At 52.4% G+C, this 26,719-nt stretch overlaps 1 protein-coding gene across 6 annotated transcripts in view; it reads left to right on the top strand.

Moving 5' to 3' along the window:
• BCAR3 (BCAR3 adaptor protein, NSP family member) overlaps positions 1 to 26,719 on the top strand; it is a 221,031-nt gene that overhangs the window by 164,134 nt on the left and 30,178 nt on the right. The window contains exon 1 of one of the 6 annotated variants that reach the window (XM_074369972.1): positions 8,904 to 9,275. The exons of 4 other annotated variants lie outside the window; for them this stretch is intronic. In XM_074369972.1, the coding sequence (XP_074226073.1) occupies positions 9,192 to 9,275 (84 nt within the window). In that variant the 5' untranslated portion in view covers positions 8,904 to 9,191. Of the gene's footprint in view, positions 1 to 8,903; positions 9,276 to 10,177; positions 10,282 to 26,719 lie in introns of those variants that run through there. One more of the 6 variants, XM_074369973.1, reaches the window with a different exon arrangement.

Here is a 26,719-nt window from a genome sequence, read left to right as displayed (position 1 = left end):
GCTCTCTCCAGATGGCATCTAATTGTTCCCTGAATGACCTCAGTGTCCAGGCTGCAGGAACCTGGTCTGAGAGGCTATTTCACAAATTTATTAGCTTGTGGATGAGCGCTCACTCCATAAAGCCCCCATTCACACTCTCAAAAGAGCTTTTTGTACAGAAGAAATGATGGAGCTGATGGACTGTTTCCTGTGGTTTGTGGCTTATCCACGTGAGCTCCAGCGGAGCCCACACTGTGTTATCTCTCGCTCTTGAGTTTTCCCTAACCTCACACTGATAAGGTGACCCTGTAAACTCTCAAACTGATGATGTGAGCTGGGAAGTTTATCACAGGAAGGGCAGGGGCAGAGTGGCCTGGCTCAGTGACCGTTCTGGGGAAGGAAAGCACGTCTGGACTCTCGGTCCTTGCCTCTGCTTCTCTCAGCATGTTGGCTGCTTTCTCTCAGGTCAGCCTCTCCACGTGGTGGGGGCACATGGCTGTTGTCTGTTCTAAGCTTGTAACCCTAAAGCTTATGGTCCAAGGGGAAAAGGGGACCAGTCCCTGTGCTCTGGTTTGAAAAATCCCAGGGAAGGTCTCTGATAGGTCTAACTGAGGTCACATGTTCTGGACCATTCAGTGTTCAGTGTTCTGATTGGCTGTCACAACCATTACAAGTATGAATACACATGCCGTGGGGTTAAAGCTTTTAAATGTAAATATCTGCTGTTTACATCATTTCCCCCCCTGAATTTTCGGTTTCAGGTGTATATTAGGCTGTTTCTCGCTGTCTCTGTGTACTCAGGGTACATATAATAAACGCTGGCAAGTGAATGCTAGGTTTTATAGAGATCCTGTGTTTTGACCTTTTCAGGTCCTATACTCACCTTTTTCCTCCCTGGTAACTTACACGCTGGGTGCCCATTGCCTCCCAGTTTGTCAGATCCGCTGCTGTTACAGAGAAGTTATAGGTGTGTCTGGGGGAGGCAGAAGGAGGGGGTGCAGTGAGGCTGTGGATTCCCCTGTGACTTACAGTTTGACCCTGAAAAAGTTCCTGCATCTTTTTGTTGCAAGTGGCCTGACCCGGAGGCTGGTGTGTTGTTCCTATAAATCAATCCTGGCGGGTTCCCACTGCTCTTCCTCATAACGCTCCTTCCTCCACCCTGCCCTCCCACTTCTCTGGGTGCGCACACAAGGCCAGGGATTGTACTGCCCTTTAAGCCCCTGACAAAAGGAACCTATTGTCCCCACGAATGTTGACTGGAAGTTACTTCTGCAGGCGGTATTGTGCTTGGCAGCTCACTGCCTCAGGAAGTGAAGACCTGGTAGTCAGCACAGTCCTTCTCATGCGACACATGCTCCGAGTCGGCCTTTTCCTGGAGAGAAAGGGGCCCAGCTGTGTCACCATGTGCAGCAAAGATGATCCCTTTGCCCCCCGGTCATCACCTTTGTGATGGGGCTTTGCTGCCTGCTGGCTTTTCTCAGACTCTGCCTCAGTGTCCATCTGTACACGTCCTGCCCTTTCCCATCAGTAATAAGGATCTCTGACTGGGGACAGTTCACATGAGACCCGCTGTCTGTGTTGCCAAGAATATCTGTCACTCGGTCGCAGGGAGAGGGGTGTCGCAGCAGCCACGATGCTGCCGTTCGGATTTGCACAAGATAAGGTGCTCCAGGCAACCAGGTGGTGTCCATGCTTCCATTACCATAGCCGACAGAGCCAGCCACTCTGATTTATAGTCGTGTTAATTATTAACTCGAAGAGCTGTTTGATCTCATCTGTGAGATGGAAATAATAATACATGTCTCCTAGTGTGCATATGGAGTAGACGCTATGGTGAAAGTTCTCTGTGTAAATGCTGGCGCATCGGGACCTCGCACGTGGGTGGGGAGGGCTCCTGTGAGGGGCCCGGCTGAGGTGGAAGGACTCTGTGACTGCCACGGTCTGGGAGGGAACGCACCCCTGAGACTGTGGTTGGGGAGGGGCTGCCGAGGGTCACCCCGTAGCTATTCTGCATTGACTGAGCATTGCATGCGGAGAGGCCCTTTGCCCAGCTGGTGAAAGGGTTCTCCTCCTCTCGCGGGTGTTTGAAGCTACTCCAGCAGCAGAAAGGAATGTGGCACTGCTTGTCTCAAAGCTCTCTCCCTCCTCCTCTTACCAGCCACAGCCCTGCCCAGACCTGACTGCGTCCAAGGTGGCGGGGGGCGGGGGGCTTCCTGTCTGCCCACGTCCGTGAGCACCAGGGCGTCCTCTGCATGTCCCTCTCCATTAGAAAGAAGGTCGGGTAAGACCCTCAGCAGCCACATCTCTAAGAGCCACTGAAAGTCTCTCTGGATCAGTGGGGATTTTTAGGTCACACGACTCTTGGGTAAAAGCCGTGGACCCTTCCCCTCAATAGCGGGTACTCATACGACAGTGTGTGCACAACTTCCAGTGGTTCCTGGAGTCCCGTCCCACCCTGAGGTTAGCACTCCTGGTCTGGCCTGATTCTCATAACGCTTTGGGAAGGGATGCATAATTATCCAGTGTGTCCCTCAGATGATGACCATGATCAGTTTATAACCATGAAAAAATGGTATTTTCCCACTGAAAATTGTGTTCAGATGGCTGGAATTTGCTTGAAAACAGAGAAGGGATTAATAAGATGATTTTCCACTTTACTTGTTCAGCTCTCAAGGCTGGAATGAGGAGAGGTGGTCCTGACTCCACCTCCCACCTGGTGCCGGCCCCGCCCTCTGCCTCTGCAGGCGTCCCTCACAGGCTGCTTCACCCACTCAGACACTTGGTGGCCTTTCTGGGTGGGAGACGGGTGGGGAGTGGCCTTGGAAGAGTGTGCTGTAACTCTGGTACCCCTGCCATTAGGGACTGGAGAGCAGGAGGTGAAGGCAGAAGGTGGAATCAGAGGCAACACAGAAAAGGACGTCTAGAGAGTGTAGCTGGGCAGGGCGGGCACCGTGTCCACGGGCCCCCCCAGGCACAGTTGTCATTCTAGAAACGGTTGGCATCAGAGTACCCAGTAATATGGGCCAGTGAAGTACGAAGGGGTCAGGCACAGGGGAGGTGCCCTCTGGCGATGGTAGGCATATGTGGAAGCTCTAGTCCCAGGGCAAGAACCTGGCGGGCCAGGTTGGAGGAGCATCAGGCAGGGCACCCAGGCAGGACCTAGGCAGAAGCCCAGCTCTGCGGCCAGCTAGATGTGGGGACAGTGGAAAAGGGGGGCCCACGGGATCCCCGGTCAGAGCTACTGGGCCGGCGGTGGGACATGGAGAACTTGGCAGTTGCGGAAGGACCCAGGAGCCCCCTGGGTGAGGGCCAGGTGGGCAGGCGCTGTGGACGCACATGCTGCCTGTGAAAACAACAGCTCCCCAGCTGACAGAGGCTCTGGAGGAGAAAGTCATCCGAGGCATGTGAGCAAGTGTGATTCAGACCATATGGGCCATTTTAATATGCGAGCCTAAAATTTGAAGGCTAAAAAATATTTTACAGCTAAAAACATTCTTAAACTCCTCCTCATTGTTCCCTGGCTTTCAAGGTTGAAGAGTCTCTTCAGTACCGGCTGGGGCCGGTCACAGCTCAAGGCGCCACTGTCCACGCTCTCCTTGCGGGTCAAGCCTACCCTTTGGGTGAGATGCAGGGTGCAGCTGGGCATGTGCCTTGCCAGAGGAACAGACTGGGGACACAGGTCTTGTGGTCCCTTCCTTTGGCGGGGGAGGGAAGCCCACATCTGCTGAATGCCTACTCTGTGTTGTGTGCCAGGCTCTGTATGTGTCATCTCACTTGGTCCTCCTAAGTTAGAGGAGGAAACTGAGGCTCAGAGAGGTTAAGACATTTTCCAAAGTCACCCGGCTTGCAGTGGTACAATGAAGACTTGAACCCACCCTGGCTCTCCCTCTCCCCTGCTCCATCCCAGCATCACTTTTGAGACATGCAAATATGTGTCTCATAGCTTAGTTTTGGAAGATGTCATTTCGCAGAAGTGCCCGTGAGACGGGAGAGCCAGTGGCAGTGGAGGTGGGAGCCAGTGCGGCTGGTCCTGGCTGGTGAGCCTTCGCAACATTCTGGCCCGTCCATCTCTGCATGCTCTGCGTGGGAGGGGCCTCTGAGGGGCTTCTGCGGTCACTGTTGGCTGCTGGAAGGGAAAAGAGAAAAGTGCACAGCAAAGAATGCCTGGGAGCGTCGCTGACAGGAGACACGAATGGTGCTCTGGGTGGGATGCCTGCTGGCAAGCGTGGGGTGGAAGGAAGCTTGGGAGGTGGGTGGTGGATCATCTTGGATGAGTAAGACTCCCAGGGGTGTAAGGGTGGACTTCAGGGGACAGGGAATCTCCTGAAATTATATGTAAAACATTACAATATGTGCCTTTTGTTCTGAGGGGGGTCTATGGTTTTCATAGACTCTCAGAAAAGGCTGAGATGGCCAGAAAGTCTGAGTCTGATGCTTGCGAGGCTGGAATTGTGCCCCATGCGTGTTCTTTTAATTTGGCCTTCATGCTGAAAACGGCAAGTTGAGCTTGCATAATACAGGGTTTCTGGAGTGACATCAGGAAATAGGTGGTGGCGGGAGGAACGGGGCGGAATTGTGTGTGGTAGTGCGAGAGGGCAGAGAGGGCTGGGTGCTCACCTGGTGCTGCTTCGGGCTGCCAGTTGCAGGATTTCAGTAGCTGGTTAGAGAATCACGCTTTGAAGGGGATGTAAGGCTCAGGAGAGCGAGATCTGTTTGTGGATACTGTGCTTGGTCTCTGTTTCTGTGCTAAGTGGATCAATCCCGCTCTGGATAGAGACCGTTTAACAGCCATACTCCTCCATCCCCTTGAGGAATCTGGGGGAACCATCAGACGGAGATGCGGGCAACAAATGCTCATAAATGCGCCCTCTGTGTTCACCAGCGTGAGCGAGCATCTTGTCCACAGCAGCACACGAAGCGGCCCTAAGAGCTCGCTGATGCTCCGCGCCCTCCTCCCACCGGGTCCAGTTTGCACTCCCTCTTGGCGCAGGAAGTAAATTGCGTTTGCATTTAGGAAAACGTGTTGAACTGTCTTTGATGGTGTGTGTGCTGCTGAGTCTGGCGTGAGGAGGAGATGACCTCCTCCCTGACAACCTCCTCCTTCCTCAGTGGTTTCCCAGGAGCCCTGAGGCTTTTATGGGAGGGTGGGTGCTCTGAGGCCCCTGAGCTCCTCCCCTGCCACCTCGCCTCCTGTTTGACTGTGATCAGAATCACGCAGACAGGCCAGGGCCTGGGAAGCGGGGCTGCGGACACACGTGTCCCTTTCTGGCCCAGGACTTCTCAGGCGCGTGCGTGCGGGATGCGCTTCAAGGGGCTGGGCCCGCAGATGCAGCCTCGGATCCTCAGGACTGGGCCAGTCAGGGTTGAATTTCCCTGCGTCCAGGACACCAGGGGAAATGGCCTAACTCCCTAGATCCTTAAAGCTGTCTTTGCTCACCGAAAGCCAGGTTGCTGGGGTGTAGTGGAGGCAGAAGCCGGGAAGGATCGACCTTTTAGGGAGGTGAGGCGGTGTCTCAGCAGTTGCCCCAGAGGTTGAGCTCTTTTGACCACGGAAACTGGAGTTCATCTCTAGGCTCGCGTCCCAAGCCGGTCCCCAGTGGGCAGGGGCCAGCAGGGCCTTGTGGCCTTGGACCGGTGCCTTCTGGTCACGGCCTGCTGCCCACCGTGGGCAGTGCCGCTGTCCACAGGGCTGCTTGACAGTGACCGCGGGCACCTCGGTGCGTGTGAGGCTCAATGCCCTGATTCTGGGCTGGCTCTCGGGGGGACTGGGGGTGTGGGCAGCACTTTCTTCCCTGTTGCCCTGAAACCGGGAAGAGCAGATGCCTGGTAGGCACTTCGTCCTCCCTGCAGACCACCCCCCACGCCACGTCAGAGAGAGTGCCTCACGGGGGGCTGATCTTCCAGTGAGTACTGGGCCGCTTTGGGAAAGGGGCTCAGTGCCTGCCAGCCCCTCCCAGCCCAAGGGCTGCTGCCAAAGAGAAGCCCTCGTCTGTGGAGTGTGACTGGCAGGCAGCTCCTGTTTCCATGGTTACTAAATAGGGCCGGTTAGTATTGGGGCTGCCCGAGGGGAAAATGGCATCAGCAGCGATGCTTGTGCAGGGACCTGCCTCTGGGCTGCTTTAACCCTCTTCCCAGACGGGATGGGCAGCACCTGACCCGAGGTCACGGGGATTTCCTTCAAGGGTCCACCTGGCTGCCCGGCCCTGGCTTGTCTCACAGGTGTCTTTCTTGGTGCTGAGGAGCGAGCCTCCCGGGAGGCCAGAGGGGGGCGCTGGAGAGCACAGAGCGCCCCCCCCCCCCCCCCCCGAGCTGTGTGCTGCCTGCTCCAGGCCTGCCCCTCCATCAGTCCCTGGGGTTTCGTTAGAGATGTGACCCCTGTTCCCAGAAGGGCATGGTGTTTAGAAAGCCCTGAATGCAAATTTGACTGATCCTAAATCACATGTACCAAATCGTCAGACAGTGACCTCCTGCCCCAGGTCACAGCCTTTTTTCATGGGGCTGTGTGAGTAACAGGTTTAATTACGAGACATTAGAAACCCTCGCATTTGGTGATCAGATACCAGGTTCTGCAGAAGCACACGCTGGAGCCCCTGCTCCTTTGTCTGCTCTCTGCTGAGTGGCACGCTATTCTGGTCCTCTGTTTCTTTGTAAGTAGAATAGAATCATTGTGGGGAGAAGGTGGGGGGATTGATCAGCGTGGTTGGGAGGCATTTAAAACCATAACAAGTCAGTGAAGGACACTTTACAAATTCATGCAATTACCATCTTTAGTTGCAATAACAACATGCTATTTTAGTCTCTCTCCTTGGCCATTGTGGGAGAAAATTGATTAAAACCTTTGAGTGCTGCTTTAGAAATTATTTTTGGTGTGGCACAAAAAAAAGGAAAAGTGCTCAGGAAACAGTTACCTAATAAGATTAGCTCATTCTTCAGTCCTGATGGGACCGATTCTTGGTGCATTTTGGAGGCATTTTTTGGAGTAAACAGGGAAAGTGTCAGGTGACAAGAGCTGTGACTCTGCGGTGACCTGAGTGTCTTTTGTTCTGCTTTTACCCTGGAGCACTTGACTGTGTAATTCTATGTAATTTACATGTCTGAGTTTTTTAAAGTGTATTTTCTGTCAGGAATGTGTTTCATTCACGCTCTCTGGGGGTAGGGTATCAGAATTCAGAGGCGTTGGCTGACTAATCTCCCTGGAACCATAGGAGAGAAAGGGCTACAGGCAGGAACCTGGGTTTGAAAAAAAAAAAATTTAAAAACCCCCAAACCGTCTGTGCAGGGTCTCAGGAGCTGCCTCCCTCCCTTCTCCTAAGCCGGGGTTGGTGCCTGTCTAGCCCCTTACAGAGTTTCTGGTTCTTGCCCTTTCCCCTCAAAGGGGAACAGCAGGTGAAACTGGGCCCCTGACCTGGTGGCCATGGGCCTGATGGCTGAGTCATCCCCCAAAAACTGCTGGGGCCCTGGCTGCTCACGTGGACTTACCCTTTGAACCCCATCCGATGGAAGTGAGGGCAGAGAAAATGCTTCCTCGTGGGTCCCGTTCATGGACCTCGGGGGACAGTGTTGACCCACCAACTGGACCATCTCCAAAGACACCGTGAGTTCTACCTGGGAAGACAGACTTCCCAGGACCCAGGGCTGCACATCTAAGCCCTGGGATCATGGAGGAGAAGTGGGGGAAGCCAGCTGAAGGAGCAGAGGAAGTCAGTCCACCCCCTGGCCCACCCCCAACCCCTGCCCCGTTGCGGCGGTGACAGGCTCTTTGTGGCTCCGGCCCCACATCCAACGTGTTTGTGGGGCCGAGCCTCTGCCCCTTCGGGTGGGTGTGAGGTCTGTCGCTCTCCAGAGCCCTCATTCAAGTGCAGAAGCTGCTCCCCAGGCACTGAACAAACAATCCTCTATTTTCACAGGCCGGCTTGACCTAGTCCAGAGGCCGAGGCCTCCTGGGGATTTGACACTAATCTCGTTGGATACTTCTCATACCTCCCTCGTGCCTCATCTGGTTTGTTCCTTTCCGGACTGAATAGGTTCTGTTTCTTCCTTATTACAAGTTCCTGCCTGTGTGAAGTTTTAGGCAGCTTCAGGACACATTCCATTTCTGAGTGGCCGAGGCCACAGAAAATTAATATTTGGAGTGGTTGGAGCAGACGGTCTACAAGCAGGAACCTGGGTTTGATTTAAAAAAAAAAATTGAAAAAACCCCCAAAACAGAATCATTGAGAATCCACTCCGACTTGAATGAAAAAAGAAAAGCAATTGCTTTCCCTGAAGGCATCGGGGGCTCTTGGGAGGGGTTAAGGCCTCTCGCAGGAGAATGGCTTGGTGGGGTTGGACGAGGCACGCGTGCTGGCTCTGGGTTAGGCAGGGTGAGCAGTGGACGGAGGGGAGTGAGAGAGACAGCTGGGTCAGAAGAGGGTGCACAGCCTGTCCCCCGTCCCCCACCCAGACCGCACAGCCAGGTGGGGAGGGCACGGGCCGCTCAGGGTGTTTGCTGACAGACTTGCTAATTAAACACCGAAAGGCAGTATTGCTTTGCCAATAGTAACGGCTCTGCCAATGATACCGGCGGCAAACTGGCTGCCAGGAGCATCCTAATTAAAAATAAACAGTTCTGGGGGTGGGCAGGGAGAGCGGGGCAGGATCCTGCTCGGGTTTCCCAGGACCTCGAGGATTGCTCCTGGGGAAAAGTCACACCCAGGTCGCCTTTGGGTCCTTTTCTCAAAGGAGCCTCTGTCTCATCACAGGGTGGTGTGATGTGTGCTGCTTGAACTCCCAGGTGCTGGGGTGACAAGCAAGCAGACAAAGCCTCTGGGAGCAGATTGCCCGTTGCTTTCAGCCCTCGGGAGGAAAGGCTGCCGGGGGCATAATGTTTTCTGCTGGGTCTCTAAGCTGCGGGGACAGCTAAAGCCCAAAGCCTCTTCTAAGAGAGGTTAGAATTTCATCGGAAAGCGAGTCTGGTCACATGAGGATTTCTGGCACTGTGTGCATGGCAGGCTGGACACCAGCCTGCCAGAATTGAGCGAGTGGATCGTATTGGCTTCAGCGCAGACGGAAGGTCCCAGCCTGGCCCGGGAGAAGGAGCTGGCTCACTCTGGCCGCCGGCCCCCGGGCGGGAGCAGTGCTGTGGCAGCTGCGGGACTGGGGCTGTCACGCCTCCAGCCCCCTTCCGTTTAACCCTAGAGAAAGTGTGTGGTCCAGGGGCTGAAGGCTGAAAGATGCCCAAGGAGTGCAGTGCTTTCCACGCCCTCTCGGCAGCTCTGTGCTGCTTCCACCACCGCGAGGCTTTCCTTGGAGTCAAGGTAGGTGTGGTCTGAGAGCAGGTACATCAGAAATTCTTGGGGGGGTGGGGGGGTGAAAGCACTAGAGAAAGTTTGCAGCCCGCTGGCTGTAAAAAGAGGCACTTTCTTTGACAAACGGATCTTCATAAAACCCTAGTGGTGTGTCTCCCCTGGAGGCAGAGTCCAGCCACACAGACGTGGGGGCTCCTTGTCTGTGCTGTGGGACGAGCTGTTTTTCAGGACACTGCGTCTCCTTGGGCTGAAATTTTATACCAAAGTAGCTCAGTGAGACGGCGCTATTTTTCTTCTTTCTCTCTCTGTCTCTCTCTCTTCCCTTGTTTGTAAGGAATGTGAGATGGCTGAGCCCCTCTCTCCACTTTCCCTGCTGCTCCGTTATGTCAATAATGAGCATATGTAAGTACAGAAACCACCAAATAGCTCCTTTCAGATCTCGGCCTGGTTCCAAAATATTTCCATATTCAAAACTTTTTTTTTTAACTGCTCCCATGTTTAACCTTTGTTACAAGACATCAGTACCAAAGGTTTTGTGTGATATGTCAATACACTGTTTATTTTGGTAAAAATATTTGAAGAACTTCATTGGACTAATTCAGGGTGAGGCTTCTGTTCGTTGCCCACCTGTGCCAACACGGAGAGTCCGCTGAGTCTAGGCTGTCACTGGTCTGGGGCTCGTCCGCCCTGGAAAGCTGTCGGCCCAGAATGGCTGTGGACCTCATTTATTCATGGGAAATTGGAATTAGAAAACTCTCAAGGAATTTCTGCTACCCTGACAGCAGCACTCCCTCTCCTGAGGGACTGACTGATTCCATGTCACTGGAAGAGCTACCACGGGAAAATTTAACAGGAAACCCCGTTAAAGGGAAAAGGGCCCCTTTGTAGAAACATACACACTGAATGAGCAAAGGAGAGCGTTCTGACTTCCCTGCCCTGTCGGAGCGTTCAGGGTCGCTTTCTAACCATTCAGCAGAGTTCATCTTCGTCTCTTTGTCAAGGAATTTGGACGAGGGTGAGTAATTAATCATGGGTTGAAAATGTTTCCTCCCTGATTTAAGGGCCCCCTTTCTATCCTGGAGCCCAGTGGGGTGATGTGAGGACCATGTGGCTTCTGGCCTAAATATGGATCGTTCTAGTGTGGGGCAGATGAAGTCATGCCATTAACAGCATTATAAAGCTGTCAGAGACGGGCTGGGAGGTCCCAGAGGGGATCGTGCACTTCAGGGATCGGCAGTACATTTTGCTCTAATAGAATCCTTCCATGAGCCACGTTCTGCTCATTCAGAAAAGCGCAGCTCAGCATTTGGTGTGTGAGGAACCAGCCTGTAAAATACCTGGGTCTGAGCAATGACTCTGTTCCGATCCCCCTGTCCCTCTGCAGTTACTCCTCCAAGGCCTGCACAGAAAGGCCACAGTAACACGCGGGGTTCGTCTGAACCTGCCGTCCTTCGGCCGCTCTTGGTGACTGACTGTTGGCGGAAAAACCCCCCTTTCCCCCGGGCTTCCTGCCTTGTCCTAGTTTGCTGCATCTTCCTAGCACAGAGAAAGCACCTGACCTGCTCACTCACCAGAGCCTGAAGCCTTCGGCCCCAGCACAGGGTTTCCCCCCGACCCTGGAGATGTGCTCCCCTGTCTTGTTTTGCTTCGATAGTTTCCTGGGAGAGAAAACGCGCCTGTGCTCCAGTCCCTCGTCCTGCCCGCGTTGCCCCGGTGATGAGGCCGCGTGGCTTTACCGACTCCCACTTTAATTAGGGGTTTCAGGTCTTGCCGCTTGTAATTAGTTTCCGTCGCAATTAGAGTTTCAAAGTTAAATTGGGATTGATTGCCTGATAGCAAAGCGGAAATAAAAACCCCAGTTCTTGACCGTGGATGCTGCTTCCCTTGGCATGAGTTCCTCATACCAAAAATAATACTGCGGTCACCATGGTAACTTTCCATTTGGTCTAATCCATATCATCTCTGGAGAAAGTTAAGTGTTATTAATAGTGTTTGTTGTATGGGAAGAAAACTAAAAATATAAAAGCCCTTTCATTGCATAGGAGACCAATAGCACAGGCCCTTTCAGGGAGAAAGATCTTATTTGCAGAGACTTTGCAGAATTTAGTATGTGTTTAAGGGCCTCGTGTGGACTTACGTGCAAAGGCCCTGGAAAGGAATTAACCAGGAGGCGGGGAGTGGACGGGGAGGGTCGAGGACACATAGCCTTTGCTGGTTTTCATGGAGCCGAGGCCAGAGATGAGGTGTGTCAGCCGTGTCGAGGGTCATGACTTTAACATCCCAGCAGGGTTCACACAAGGCACTCATTTCACAGACGACCACTGGGTCTTGGGTAAGAAAAGAAAAGGGCATTTCGCTAACACCCAATGGAAAAGAGTTTGGCATGAAGATATTCCAGCTCCAAGACATCAGTGGAGCACATTCAAGTTCAAAAATCTCTGAATGTCGATGGCAGAAGCCTGTGCATGTTGTTGGCACCCGTCAGGTGGGGTGCGGTGGGGTGATTCAGGACGACTGAGACATGGCTCCTGCCTTTAAAGGGCTTCCCACCAGAGCATCAGTCCATAGTGTCATTTCATTAGGTTTGCAAAAGGCTTCCCGATGTCTGAGTTCCTTCACAGGTTTCTCACTGGAGTCTCAAGACAAGCTGGGTGGGGCAGGGCATTAGCTTAGCCCTTTCCACCCGGGAGAAACCAAGGCTCAGAGAAGCTCCCTGCCCAGAATCTCTTAGTGGGGAACCAAGAGCAGAAATCGGGTTTTGTGGCCTCAAGCCCAGTGTGCTTTCTCTGATACCAGATCAAGACCGCTGACACGTGGCAGAAGATGACATGAAAATACTCATCCTTCAGGTAACAGCTCAGCTGGGAAAGAGTAGCGTGAACCTCTGCTTCCAGGAGAGACTTCAGGGAGGATGCAGGGCTGGTGTTCACAGACCTGGCCTCGCTCCTGTGGCAGTGGTGGGGCCGCCTTCTTTCAGGGCCCCGGACGACTGCAGGAGGAGTCTGGGAGAGCGCAGCAGAGCCCACTCCCGGACTGCCCGTGGGGACAGACCCCCGCTTCCTCTGGTCCTTCACGTCCCTGACTTCCCTTGTGTGTAGCAGGGGACGAGGACCTGGAACCTGCCGCCTTATCCGCGGCTACTCCCGAGGGAGGTGGGTGTGGTTGTATCAGGAAACTCAGGGGAACCAAAGAGACGGGAGTAAACTTGTGAGGGCAGAGTAGCCACCTTCCTGAAAACACCAACAGAGAGGCTGGAGCATGGAGTCGGCGGAGAAGGGAATCGGCAAGTCGTGGCTGACCAGTCGTGAGCCCAGGAGCGCGGGTCTTGTCGGCGAGGAGGCGTGGCCAGGACCAGGCAGTGGCTTTTCAGCGTGTGAGTTCCGTGCAGAGATGGGACTGTCTTTGCAGCCGTGAAGTGCTCTGCAGTGGGAGGAGCTTCAACCGTGCTTTTGCTGTTGTTGTGTTTTGTTTCACTTTACGTTATTCCCCTGCCTCACCCCAGATATTGGGAGCCTCTCTGAATGCACACTGTAGCCCAGGTGTCCCGTCTGCCCATCGCCGGAGGGCTGGGTCCTCAGAACTCGTTTTCATTGGAAACCACCCCTCCATGTCGGAGTGAATGTGAAGGAGCCAAGGTCCCGCTTGGCCTCCACGTGGCCCATCCCTTGGTCTGTCTGCTGTCGTGACAGCTTGGGTGCTGGTGAGACGTTCCAGTGCTCACGGTGACTTGCCTTTGCTGGTCCACCGTCAGCATGAGCTGTGCACGGTGGAAAAAGCCACTCAGGAAATGTCTTTCTAAGTGCCTCAGCCCCTCCTTGTGGCGGTTGGTAGTTGCTCATTTATCCCTCCTACCCTCTTAAAAAAAAAAGGCCTAGCGCAGCTTCTTTAAAGAAACCTAAATGCGCTCCACTGGCATGTGGTGCCCGTGGGGATCTGGCTCAGCTTCTGGGGAAGGACATGCCTGACGGGGCTGGGTCGCAGCGACCCCTTCGCCACAGAGCCTGGAGCCCGGCCGACACCTTGTTTTTGTTGGCGAGACATGGGTGGGAAGCAGAGACGAGACTGGGATCCTGGAAGAACTCTGTGAGCAGCCAGCATCTCCAGGACTGCAGAGAGATGGGCCTGTGCAAACACTGGGGAGGACGCTGGAGAGTCGGGGCGCTCGGGCCGCAAAGGTCGTCACGCAACCGTGTTGGGGGGGGGCGGGGGTACACAGAGCCCGGCCTCCGTCGCTGGGCTTCAGGATGTCTTCAAAGACAGCTCTGAGGGCTTTTAGCTGATGCCTGTTCTGGAAGTCCCCAGGGCAGCAGAGGAGACCCAGGCTGCCCCGGTTGGGGAGGGGTGGGGAGGTGTGCCCCCTGGGGTCGGGCACCACTGCCACACCTCTGTCCTCATCTGGGTTTTCAGGGCGTGTCCACAGCCCCGGGAGCTGGCCATGAGAACGTCACGGCCTCCTTCTCTAGCTTGTGAGAGAGCTGTGATCAGTCTCCTGGTTTGTGTGGAGAACTCTCCCCCGTGCCCACTCACGTACTTGCGTGCTTTCACAAAAGCAGTTACACACAAAGGACCAGCAAGCTAGAATCCTAGATCCTTAGTCGGGTGAGACTGGAGGGACCAGCGAGCCGGCCTCCCACTCAGGATTCATCTGCTCGTTCCCCGCCTTCACCCTCACCTTCTCCGCGATGCCCGGGGTGTGTACTGAGGGCCTGCTGGGTGCTAGGGAGGCAGAGTAAAAGACTTTGTCCTAAAGGGGCAATCCTGTGTCTGGATGGGGAGATAGGCTCGCAAGCATCTCTCTCCAGGGTGCGCGGTGACGCGAAGGCGGGGAGCATCCGCAGCACGTGGCGAGACACCGGGCAGAGGTACTGACCCAGCTCCGGGTCAGGGAACTTCCCAGAGGTCACACTGGGCAACTCCTAAGGGAGCAGGAGGTAGAAGAGGCCCCGGGGAGACAGAGGGCGTCACACACGGGACTTGAGGCTGAAGTTGAGGAGTGGAAGGAGGTGAAACCAGAGAGGCAGCCGGAGAACAGACAGTGAGGGGGAGCCTCAGACAGTTGGATGGGGAGTGGGCGAGGGCTGGGCGTTGGCCCCTTCGTGTGCAGGGTGAGTCTGGGGGGGGCGTAACCAGCGTCTCCCCTGCCTCGTGCCCAAGTCCTTGCAGCCTCCTGTCCACTCTGCACGTCCCTGCTCAGCGCACCCTTTGCCTCCCTCCACCTTCTCTTTCAGCCTGTTTTTGACGCTCACGGGGAGATTTTGTTTCTTACTTCGCAGCTGCAGTTCAGGCCATGGGGCACAGTGCTTGTCTGTCCCCACGCCGCCCCGACGAGCTACAGCTCTCGCCGTATCCGTATCCGTGGTGCTCACTTCCTTCCTCCAGCCACCGAGGATGACGTGTCCCTCTCCCTGATCACGGCAGGCCTGCCCCCCATGTGCACGCCCCCCCCCCCCCGAATCCTCTGGGCCGTCAGTCTGTCCCTCTCTGCCAGCACTTTCCTTTCGCCTTACAGACATGATTCAGTCTCGCCCATTCTAGAAATAGTCACTATTTCCCTGGCTTCCTTCTGGTTCCTGGCTTCCTCTGTCCCCAAAGCTGGTTCACACGGTCTCTGCTCCCTCACTTCCCACTGGTCACTCAGCCCCCTTGACCCCACCAGCGACCCGTCCTCACCAAGCCCCGAGGCTGCTGTCCAGTTCTGATGCCGTGGGAACTCCCCGCTGTGCTCTGCACTGGTGGCCACCCCTTCCTGGAAGTGTGCTCTCAACTCTCGGACACTACTCTCTGCTCGTTCCCCTGGATCCTTCCTGACCAGTCCCGCTTGTTGCTATGGACTGAACGTTTGGGGCTCCCCAAGTTCATGTTGAAATCCTAACCTTCAGTGTGATAGTATTAGCAGGGGGCCCCTTTGGGAGGTGATAGGTCATGAGGGTGGGGCCCCCGAGGTGAGGGATGAGGACCCTGGACAGCTCTCCTGCCCCTTCCGCCGTGTGCAGGGGAGGACGGGCCACGTGGGAGCTAGGAAGTGAGCCTCATCAGACACAGATCTGCTGGTGCCTCGATCTTAGACTCCTCCGCCTCCAGAAAATGTTGAAACTGAGAGAAATGTTCACTGTTTAAGCCACCCAGTCGGTGTTTTTTTCTTATAGGAGCTTAAGTGGACTAAGACCCCTGTCCTCAGTCTCTAGCCTGCTTCTTAAAAGCCAGCGCCCCCTAGCCCTGTCCTCGTACCCCCTCTATGACCTGTCCCTTAGGTGGCCCTGGATCGCAATCCCCCTCTGTACCGAGCATCCTCGGGCCCTTCTCCAGGCGCCTGGGGCCCCTGGCCCGTGAGCCGCTCCACCCTGACGGCCTCAGGCTTTGCGTCTTCGTCCACAGCCCTCTCCCCTCTCGTGCTGAGAGCTGTGGCTCAGTCGTCTTCCAGGAGCGCTCAGGCCTCTCCCCACTGTTTACCTTCCGTGTCTAATCAATTATAAGTCTTCATGGTTTTACTCCTAAACACCTCCCTCGTCTGCCTCTTCCTCCTGCCTCTCCCGCAGCCGTGTGCGACTTCAGGCCTCATCGCCTCTGACTTGGAATCTGCAGTCACTCCCTCCCTGGTCATCCTGCCCTACAGCTTCACAGGAGGCCGTCGCCCTTCTATTTGGCATCCTAGAGATGAGAGGTGTACTGTACCCTAAAGGCAATACATTCCCAAGTTTGAACAACTCTAGTTAGTAGCAAATTCCTCCTTGTATTGGGTCAGAATCTCTGCCCTGCCGTGTCCGCCTTATTCTGCAGTTAGATGGGTTGGTTTTAGACAGCCCTCACGTGCGTGTTTTTCCTCCTCCGTGTGTCTGTTTTGAGGCCGAATTAGTTGGTCAGAGCAGACACTGAGCAATAAGGCAGGAGGGGTTCTGGATTCATTTCCCTAGGGATTTGAACCAAGAATGTTTGACGTGTCATCCTGGGACGATAATAGCACAAGCCTTCCTGTATTTCAACACAGCCCTCATGCTGCCCGAGTCTTTCCTGTGCAGACTACACCTGGCCGGCTCTTTTTAGCCTTGGGGTTACTTGGAGGCTAGTTTTCAAGCAACCCCTTAACTCCATAAGCGTGAACAAATCATGAAAATTCAGGACTTTGACCATGTGGTGAGATCTAAGTATTCCTGGGACCTGTTTAACTCCAGGGACATCTTATGATTCATGAGATCTGAGCTGTGCTGGGTGTCTTGTCCCTCGTAGTCCGGCTGCTGTTTCCCTGAGTTCTGCCCAGGACATTTATCATGTGTTTAAAAAAACAGAACTTGTTAAATGAGTTATGTGGGTGGCAAGAGCTTTGACTTCCTCAGGGAGAAATATATACCTTTAAAGTGACGTGCGTGTGAGTTGTATATTGGGAGCGATGGAGTTGATGTTTGGCCAAAACCCATCTGGTGATGAATCGCTTAGTTTTCCTGAGAACCTACTGAGTGCTTAGCTCTGACATAGACTGTGCTTTGTCCCAAAGCAGATTTCTGAGACGGTTGTTAGTCATGGTACTATTTTGGAAAGAGAATGTGGAGAGTCATTGATTCCACACCCCACGCCGAAAGGCTTTCTGAATCCTGGATTTTCCTCCGCGTGTGTGGCGGGCCTCGCGTTCCCTTCCAGCTACATCTCCTAGTGTCTTTCAGCCACAGCGTGTTCTGTTGATTCAGGGGTTCACTCATGGTGAGTTAGGGGAAGGACGGTGCTTGTGTTAAGTTGATGTTGATTTTCTGATGTTCTCATTGAAGAACAAATAGGACGTCCATTTTGGTGAACAGCCGTGTACTAGGTCACACACAGTTTGGACTAAGATGTTGAATGAGCAAGTCTGGATTACAGTGGTAAAGGTTTCTGGCTGGGATCTCCTTGCATTTTGAACTTTGGTCAGCCGGTCTTCAAGCCCTTATCTTGGGGTCTGCCTTACCCAGGCAGTCTCTCTCTCTTTTTTTTTTCATTCTCCATCAATGTTAACAAAGCACTTCTCTTGCTGCGTGGAATCTCACTGCCAGGCCCAGCAATTAATATTTCACTTGCATTGTCTTATTTAGCCCGAGTGCTAGCCCTGGGGGGAAGACAGAGAGATGCTGTTGGAAGTCACTCGAGGACTTGGTTGAAGGGAGCAACGCAGTTTAGAGGAGGTTTTCGAAGGTCGAACTGTTACTGGCTTTTATTTGAAGCCCCTCCTTTCACTGACCCAATAAATGATCAAGTGCGGCCGGCGCCCTTAGATACAGCACGTCTGACTTCTCGCCGGGAGTCTCGCGGGGGTGACTTGGACCTCTGCCCCAGGAAGTCATCCTCTAAATTTGATCTAGAGGGGAAGGTACCCCCGCGGCTTTCAGCAGGGCAAGATGTTAACAAGTGGCTACAAATGGCCTGTGGAAAATCTCACTGTGTTTCAGTTTATCTATTGTCAGAGAAAGGTGAGACCTCCTTGGGGCAGAGCACTGAGTGAGCTCGTGGGTAAATAATACTTTGTCGAAAGGGTAAGAAACAAGATGGGCAAACCCCCTGGGGCCAGGTCGGGGCGGAGCAGGGGGAAATGCTCTTCTGGTGTGATGAGGGCTTTCAGCAATTTCTTTCACACGTGGGTAACCTTTGTGAAGGAAAAAAGCCATTCTTGGCGCTGGATGTACTGCATTCTGTCACACTTAGAATTCCTCCTGCAGTTTTCAGACCAAAATCAGTCTCCTTCCGTGAAAAATAATTTTCAGTCCCTGGGTGTTCCATCAAAACAAAATTGAGCTTCAAAAGCGGTAGCTTCATGGTCGAACAGGATGGGGAGGTGTGGGGAGACCTTGCCCAGAGATCGACTGGGGATAAAAGGCAACAGGAGGGTAACATCAGAGGAGCCGTGGGGACCAGTCAGAATGACTCGAATGTAATTAGTTTGGAGTGAAGGATTAAGTTACCGCTGCCTGCTTGGAGGGTGCGCTGCTTTAAAAAGGCTCCAGTCTGCACAAATTAAAATTAAATTAGTCTTTTTCATTTACACACACGGAAAGCAGAATTTTAATGGGAATTTCTCAGAACCTGGATAAGCAAGGAGTTCCACAAATATCCTCTTCATGTTTCTTATTCATGGTTTCTGAGCCTCTTTTGACAAGTGTTTGATAAGGTTTGATAACGAATGAAATGAAATCTCTCGGACTTGGGCTCTCGAGGGGGTTTGATGGCACTTTCCTATCTGTGCTGGGGTCTGTTGGCCCCTGTATCATCATTTGTCTGTGAGAAGGAAGATCACACGGAGTAAGAAAACGAAGCATCTTAATTTAACAGCAAATTGCAAATCAGTTTTTAATGGCACTGGAGTGAGAATCTGATAAATTTCTCAGGTTTAATTATAAAAATGGCAAAATGGCATCAGAACCCGTCTGCAGAATCTTGGCCTGAAGATGAGATTCTTTCTAGGATTTGCAGAAGAGGAACTTACATCGTCAAAGAACTTTAAACATTAACATCAAATTAATTTAAGTGATTCAGAATGCTAAACCTTACTGAGATTTTATGAAATCTCTTTGCTACTGATTCCTTTCTCAGAAGGAGCCAGAAACCCTCACTGACCTCAAATAAGATAGAGAACACTGAGAACTTCAGCAAAACAACCTATGATTTGTTGCTGGACATTCCGTTCAGATGTCTTGTCTCCTCAAAGAGGCTGTAACCCACGTCAGGCTGTGGAGTGTGTCGTACCCACGTCAGCACCTCCCCTCAGATCTAGCCCAGGAGACCAAGGGGCCCTTAGTGAGTCCTTGAGCTTAATCGAATGAATGCACAGCATTCCAGTGGCTGTCAAGCTCTTGATTTGAAACTGACTACCTGGTTGTTTCTGCAGAACTTTGGCCAACGGGATGAAGCATGTATGTGTTAGGAGGCTGCCTACAAAGACTGCTTCCCTGGGCTTTAATCTCAGGGTTGAAAGGAGCAGGCTCAGTAGCAAGGGCCCAGGTGAGACCAGAGGTCCCCACTTGTCAAGATCACAACACCTAAAAGGCAAACAGCCCCCTGGGATGCGCTCAGGGCCCTTCCCTGCTAGCCCATAGGGTACCTCTGTGTGATTTAGAATAAGGCACCCTTTCCTTAAGACGCTCTATTGCCATCTGCCAGGCAGCCCTTGTCTACAAATGTCCTATGACTGCGTGTGAAGGGCACCTCCTTGGATATAGTGTCCTGTGTGGTACGCATCCTGGAGCCAGTGGGCTGGGCCAGGCCGATATGCCCAGTTTCCCATACCACCATTTGCTCTTGTCTACCAAATAGGAGATAAAAACTTTGAATTTGACGTTTTTTTCTCTTTGGACTTTTGTTTACAAAATTGTTTCCTGAAGTAAAGACCTCGGCTTTAATCGCAGTTACTAGCATGAGAAGCTGAAGTCTAGCACTCAGTGGGAACAGTTGGATTAGTAAATTCAAGCTTTTCTTCATCCATCTGTGTATTTTAATAAAATATTTTTTAGCTAAGCCATAAAGCTGGCAAGTGTCAATCAGCGGTGACACAGAAGCCAACAGACGAACTGTTTCATTTCGCGATCCATTCCACCTCAGAGGAAACAGCTGGGGTTTGTGTTGAGAATGGTCGGGCCTGAGCCTGGCGAGGTGGGTTTTGTTTTTCGGCCCGCGGGCAGGGCTAAGAGTGGCAGAGGTCATCAGGGTTTATTCATTCTGTGGCTTCCTGATCAATCTATGTGGGTTTTCAATGGTATAAATACCAACTGGATCTCTAAAAGCCCTGGATATGCTTTGGAATTTGGTTGTAAACTGGCCCACTGCCTGAAGTTCAGCTCATGGCAGTAGTTCAAAGGGGCTGAGTTTCTGAAATCTCCAAAGAATCTCATTTTTGGGCGGATTGACTTGTAAGACAGTCGGAGATGTAGCAACCGTAGTGCGGCTTCACGATGCTTGTGTGATGGTGATCAGAGGTGCGCTCTTCCCAGCGGAGGGGGCCCTCCGGCTCCTCATGGTTTTCTGTGTGTCAGGGATCGCCGTGGCGCAGCCTTCATGTCCTGGCACATCTTCGAGATGAGCTCCGGCTTCCAGGACTCTTGCGTCATCCTGACTTGAGCCCCCGGGGCAGCTCACCGCAGACCCCGAGGGCTTTCCCACCAGCTCATCAGAGGACACGGTCTTCGCTCAGAAATTAGACCAGTTTCACACGGTGCTGCCGAGTGCCAGTCAGACTGTCATTTTGCTTGTGATCGTAGTTTCTGGATGAGACCCGTGGAGTTGTTTGGTACAACCTGATGAGCCGCCTGGATGTTGCTGACCTCTCCCTCAGTTGGGTGAACTGGTCCAGGGCAGAAGAAAGACGCTTTTGTTCGAGAGCCTGATAGCATTCTGGGTGTCGTGGCCCCACTCCTACCTCAGAGAGAACAGCCTGTAAGCTTTCTCCCTCCCTCCCTCCCCACCTCTTCACTCTCTCCCCTCTTCCTCTTTTCATGCACACGTTCCCGGCCCCCTTTTTTTATTTCAAGCAACTTAATTGCCACCCTTGGTCATGGAGTGGATGACTAGAAATTCATCCCAATTTTTAAAATTCAACAACAACAACAAAATATCAATGACTAAGCCTCCAAGACCCTGCAGAGCACGCTGTCCCCATATCAGGACCTCTCAGCCTTGTGCAGCACACACAGCTTCTTGCACACACGCTGCCACTGTGCCCTGTGTGCTGTGGGCGTGAAAGTCGGCTGGAGCTAACATGGCAACACCGAGATCCGTGCATGCAGAGCCCGCCCCCAAGGGAAAGTGCCTCCTTACAGGTGGTCAGTGGCCCCTGCATAGGTGGGATTGTTCAGTGCACCTCAAAACCACCGGAACAGTTGACTTTGACCTGAAATAAACAGAAGAAACAAACCCAAGCCTTAGTAGGAACTGGTAGTTCCAACTCCTAGCTTTTTTTATTCCATCAGAACTAAATTCTGAAAGACCAGATATCTCTAAAGCCTGCCAATGGGTTGTATATATATTTTTTTAATTCTTTACTGTGGTAACTTTCCATTTTTTTAGCTTAGAGTCATCTTAAAAGGGGGTTCAGATTCTCTGTTGTTCACATGTGCACCTGCTGTGTGCCAGAAACAGCTCCTGGTCCTTTTTTTCCAGTGCCGGCTGGGTCGGTTCACGTGGCCCTGTGAAATGGGAGCTCTTTCTTACCCCGGATGCATGCAGACACAGGAAGAGTCTAGAAGGGCAGCCAGGGTCACCCAGTCTTTCTTTCTTCTTCCAGTTTTATTGCGATATAATTGGCATGATGCGCTGGATAAGCTGAAGGTGTGCAGCAGAATGGTCTGACTCACACACACATGAAATGATGACCACAGTAAGTTTAGTGAGCATCCATCATCCATCATCTCATATAGATAGAAGATTAAAGAAATAGAAAAAATATATATTTTCCTTGTGACAAGAACTCTTAGGATTTACTCTCTTAACAATTTTCGTATGTAACATACAGCAGTGTTCATTATTTTTATCATGTTGCGCATTACATCCCTAGAACTCATTTAGTAAGTGATTTGATATTTCTATACATTCATGATTATCAGTCTGGTTACCACCTGTCACCATACAAAGATATGACATAGTTATTGACTATATTCCCCACACTGTACATTTCATCCCCGACTCATTTATTTTGCAACTAGAAGTTTGTACCTCTTAGTCTCCCTCACCTGTTCCTCTCCTCCCCCAACCTCCTCCCCTCTAGCAGCCACCTGTTTGTTTTATGCACCTGAATCTGTTTCTCTTTTGTCAAGTTTGTTCGTTGTTTTGTTCTTTAGATTCCACATGTGACTGAACTTCCACAGTATTTGTCTTTCTCTGTCTGACTTATTTCACTTAGCATAGTACTGTCTAGGTCCATCCATGTCGTTACAAATGGTAAGATTTCATTCTTTTTTATGGCTGAATAGTATTCTGGTGTGTGTGTGTATATGTATATGTGTATATATATGCATGCACATATATACGTATGCCGGATCTTCTTTATCCATTTACATATTTATAGGAACTTAGGTTGCTTCCTAAAAGTCTTAGCTATTGCAAGTAATGCTGCAGTGAACGTAGTGGTGCATATATCTTCTTTAATTAGTGTTTTTGTTTTCTTAAAGTAAATACCCAGGAATAGAATTCTTGGATCATATGGTAGTTCTATCTTGAATATTTTGAGGAATCGCCTTACTGTTTTCCACAGTGGCTGCACCAGTTTACATCCCACCAGCAGTGCACAAGGAGTCCCTTTTCTCCACAGCCTCACCAGTAGTTATTTGCTGTCTTTTTGATAACAGCCGTTCTGACAGGTGTGAGGTGACATCTCACTGTGGTTTTGACTTGCATTTCCCTGATGATTAGTGATGTTGAGCATCTTTTTCTGTGCCTGTTGGCCATCTGTATGTCTTCTTTGGAGAAATGTCTGTTTAAGTCTTCTGCCCGTTTTTCGATTGGGTTGTTTGTTTTTTTGATACTGAGCTGTATGAGCTGTGTATGTATTTTGGATGTTGACCCCTTCTCAGATATATCATTTACAAATATCTTCTCCTGTTTAGCAGGCAGGCTTTTCATTTCATCAAGTTTCCATCGTTGTGCAAAAGCTTTTTAGTTTGGTGCGGTCCCATTTGTTTATTTTTGCTTTTGTTCATTTTGCCTGAGGAGACAGATCCAAAGACATCATGAAGACTGACCGGTGTCAAGGAGCACACTGCCTAGGTTTTCTTCTAGAAATTTTATGGTTTCAGGTCTCATGTTTAATTCTTTGGTCTATTTTGAGTTTATTTTGCATAGGGTGTGTGGTTTGATTCTCCTGCATGTGGTGGTCCAGCTTCCTGGCACCACTTACTGAAGAGACTGCCTTTTCCCCATTGTGTACTCTTGCCTACTTGGTCGTAGACTGATTTCCCATACGGGTGTCGGTTCATTTCTGGGCTTTCTGGTTTTTGTCACCTGTTCTTGACCAACTTCCAAACTCTATTTCTCCCCACCCAGTGACAAGGAAGCCACCACATGGGGGGCGAGAAGGCAAGCTTGGTTCCACTCAGTGGGTGTTTGCTGGGCACCTGTTGTGTGCCAGTCACCAAGCTGGGCTCTGGGAGCCACAGACAATAAGGCAAGGCCTCTGCCCTCCAGGAGCTCATGCCTGGCGACCGCATCGCCCTCACTGCATAGAGTGTATTACTGGTTTCCCTGCCCTCTGGGGTAAAATCAAACTAATTCAGTGTGGCCTTCAAGGCCCAGCCTGCCTCATCTGACTCCCCTCCAGCCGCTCCCCCACTCCCAGCCTGCGCCCAGCCAGGCTGCACAGTGGCACCTCTGCAGCTAAGTCTCTGTCTCTAGACCACGAGACGGAGCCATGGAGAAGGGAAGTGCAGGGCTGTGCGTTCAGGGAGCCATGGAAGGCTCCTGCGACCAGGACCCTGTGTCAGTGCGTGTCAATGTCAGAAAGGCGGCTCAGGGCCAGATGCAGAAGGGCCCCGCCTGCCGTATGAAGGCTTTGGGTTTTATTTGTAGGTGACTGTGAGCCTTTTGGAACATGTGGACTCTTTAAATAAAATCCTAAAAACTTTAATGCCCGACACCTACTGACTCGTGGACCCCACTGTATAACGGTGGTACCCTTGCTTGGCTCCCCCATCTGTCGAGCCTTGGCAGGTTAATTTTTGGGACCCTCACCTAGCCGTCCGCAGCCATCTTGTGACCTACGCCTGCTAGTGGACTCAGACCTGGGTCCCTGTATGGGTGTCAGTATACGGCAAGGGTGCTGCTTCAGCTCACTGGGCTGCAAGGATGTCATGTGTCCAAAGCTCAGGTGTCTGGGGGCACAGGGAAGGATGGGGTCTGTGTCCCTTGTGGACCAGGTCTCAGCCCCAGGAGAGTGAAAACTAGGCATAAAAAGCCCATCCATCCAGGGGAAGTTCAGGGGCTGGAAGAGACTCCGGCTCTCACGTCAGCCCTGGCCGGGGCTCCCCTCCACGGCAGTCTCCGAGCAGGGATGGTGTGGCAAGTCTGTGGCTTGTAGGTGGCGAGTTGTAGCACCGGAGGTGGAGGACTGCAGACTGTCAGGAGGCTGTTACACAAATTCAGGGAGAACAGGGCAGGGTGGCGGGGGTGGGAGCGGGCCTTGGTGAGAGGAAGAATCAGGAATTTCTTGATCAAAGGAAGCAGTTCTGAGGGGTCTGGTTTGAGTAATGAGGGCAGAGGAGGCGCCAGTGACTGGGAAAGGGGGAGGCGAGCTGGCTCTGCAGAGGCGGGGAGTTCCATTGATCCGTATTGACATCTGGGCTCTGAAGTGGATTCTGGTAAATATCCCCACCACGGCAGCAGCCCTAGAGGCTGGATGAGGTGGGTGTTTGGGCACCACCAGCACATTTCGAAAGACTCCGAGCTGGCCTTGTGCCACTAACCCCAGCCTCGTCCAGTCCCTTCTGCTCAGTGCAGCCAGATTGATGCATCTAAAAGCATCATTTTTCGTACCCGTTGCCTTCTTGGGCAGAGATTTTCAGTAACTCTCACTATCTGGAGTGTGAAGGTCTAACCCCTCAGCCTGCAGGTCCAGGCTCCCCTCCATCCGATCTGTCTGACCCCTGCCTTCCCAGATCAGGACTTCTCTGGTCACAAGTGACAGGAGTCCAGTGCAGACTAACTGAGGTCCCTGGCAAGTCTTCTGGTTGATACAATCAGCTGGGGTTGGGATGTGCATATGCCACTGGGACCCGTCCTCTGCCTCCTCTTCTCCTTACCCTGATGTCATCCACTCACTGTGTGGATCAGACTTGAAGCAGCTCTCATGCTTCCAGTCTCACAGTGCTCTCACCAGAGGATAGGGTGTCCTTCACTCTGCACTTAGAGAGATCCCAGGGAGAGCTCTGATCGGGCCAGCTTGGCTCAGGGACCCGTACCCGGGTCAGCCAGCCGTGGCCAGGGAGGTGGGTCTGAACCACATACTTGGAGAGAAGATGGAGCTCTCCTGGGGGGAGGAGGAGATACTGGGGTGTGTGTGTGTGTGTGTACACGTGTGTACGTACGTGTGTGTACACCTGCTTCAGCCCTCTTCCCCCAAGCCAGAACCTCCATCCCACCAAGCCCCACCCCTCTTGGCTCAAATGCCCCAAACACCCTTACTGTTCTCAAGTTTCATCCTCAAGGGCCAACCCTGATACTCCATCTTCTTTTTCCTCCTCCCCTCCCCAAATGGGGCCATTTTGATACAGGGGAAAACCAAAGGACAAAGAGGTGGGTAACTCGCCCAGGCTAGGGAGCTAGAGGGGCAGGAAAAGATCCCAGCCGCCGCTGGAGCTCAGGGATGTGTTGAGCTGCTCCCTGTGTGGGCTCCCAGGAGACTGTGCCTCGTGAGGGCAGGGACAGCTGTCATCCTGCCAGCACCCTGAAGGCTGGCAAATTGCTTGGCCATGGTTATTGGTGGCCCCAAGTTGGCGTCTCCCCAGTCTTTTCCTTTCCATTCTCTGCTTCCAGCCTGGGGACATGGTCTTTCCTGGTGATTTGCACGATTTTAAATTCTACCGGGCCTGTAAGCTTTTCCTACAGGCCGGGAGAGAGTAAAGTAAATACTCATCATAATGCAGGTGCCATCCTTTTCTAATCCTCTCAACCGTCTCCTCCGTGCCAATAGGCATCCACAGCCCCCTCTGAGCTCTGATCACGGGGCACACACCCTCCCTCCCTCATCCCCAGACTTAGGAACACTAGCCTCCTGAGAGGCTGGGCCCCATTGTTGGGCCTGATTTGAAATGCAGGATCTCACATCACACAGCCCTTGGAAGACAGACCCCACGCTCCATTCCTCCTGGGCTGGAACAGCTTTTCTTCCTTGCGGAACTGTTGAAATGTGGGTTTCCTTGTTAATCGAGGTTCCCAGCACGTCGGTGGAGCTGGCTCCGTGCCTCCAAAACATGTTTTCCAGGCATCTCCTGGGCTCTGGCTGTTCCAGCCTGTCAAGACCAGACTTGCCGGCTGTGTGGAGCTACAGAGGTGTTCATTCCAGATCAGAGTGATGCTCGTGATTTTTGGAGCCAGCCGCAACAAGCTAGGGCGGTCCCCACCCAGGAACCAGACCAGACAGCCTGGCGCAGGCAGCAGTGAGATTTCTTAAGAGGACTGAAGAAGCCTGTTCGGGTAGCCAGTGGACACTTCAGCAAGCTTTCCTTAAAAACTTCCTTCCAAACGCTGACTCCCCTACGCCTCCAGGCATCAGGCCTTAAAGACCTCAAATGCGGACTGTTCGTTCTGTTTAACCAGATGAGCGGCATTCTGAGACAAGTCTGTACAACAGCTAACAGTGCCCTCGGTGTGCCAGGGTGTACTGTCAGTGCTTTACAGACCTCGATCCGCTTCATCCTCAGCAACCTCTCCTCACGTATCGTTACCCTCGTTTTGCAGACTAGGAGCCTGAGGCTCTGTGGAGAGGTGAAGTCCCTTGCCCAAAGCCACACAGCTGG

This window comes from Camelus bactrianus, chromosome 9 (genome assembly GCF_048773025.1).
Source record: "Camelus bactrianus isolate YW-2024 breed Bactrian camel chromosome 9, ASM4877302v1, whole genome shotgun sequence".
NCBI classification, from domain to species: domain Eukaryota; kingdom Metazoa; phylum Chordata; class Mammalia; order Artiodactyla; family Camelidae; genus Camelus; species Camelus bactrianus.
The sequence above is the reverse complement of the archived record's forward strand: the minus strand, read 5'-3'. Positions and strand labels throughout refer to the sequence as shown.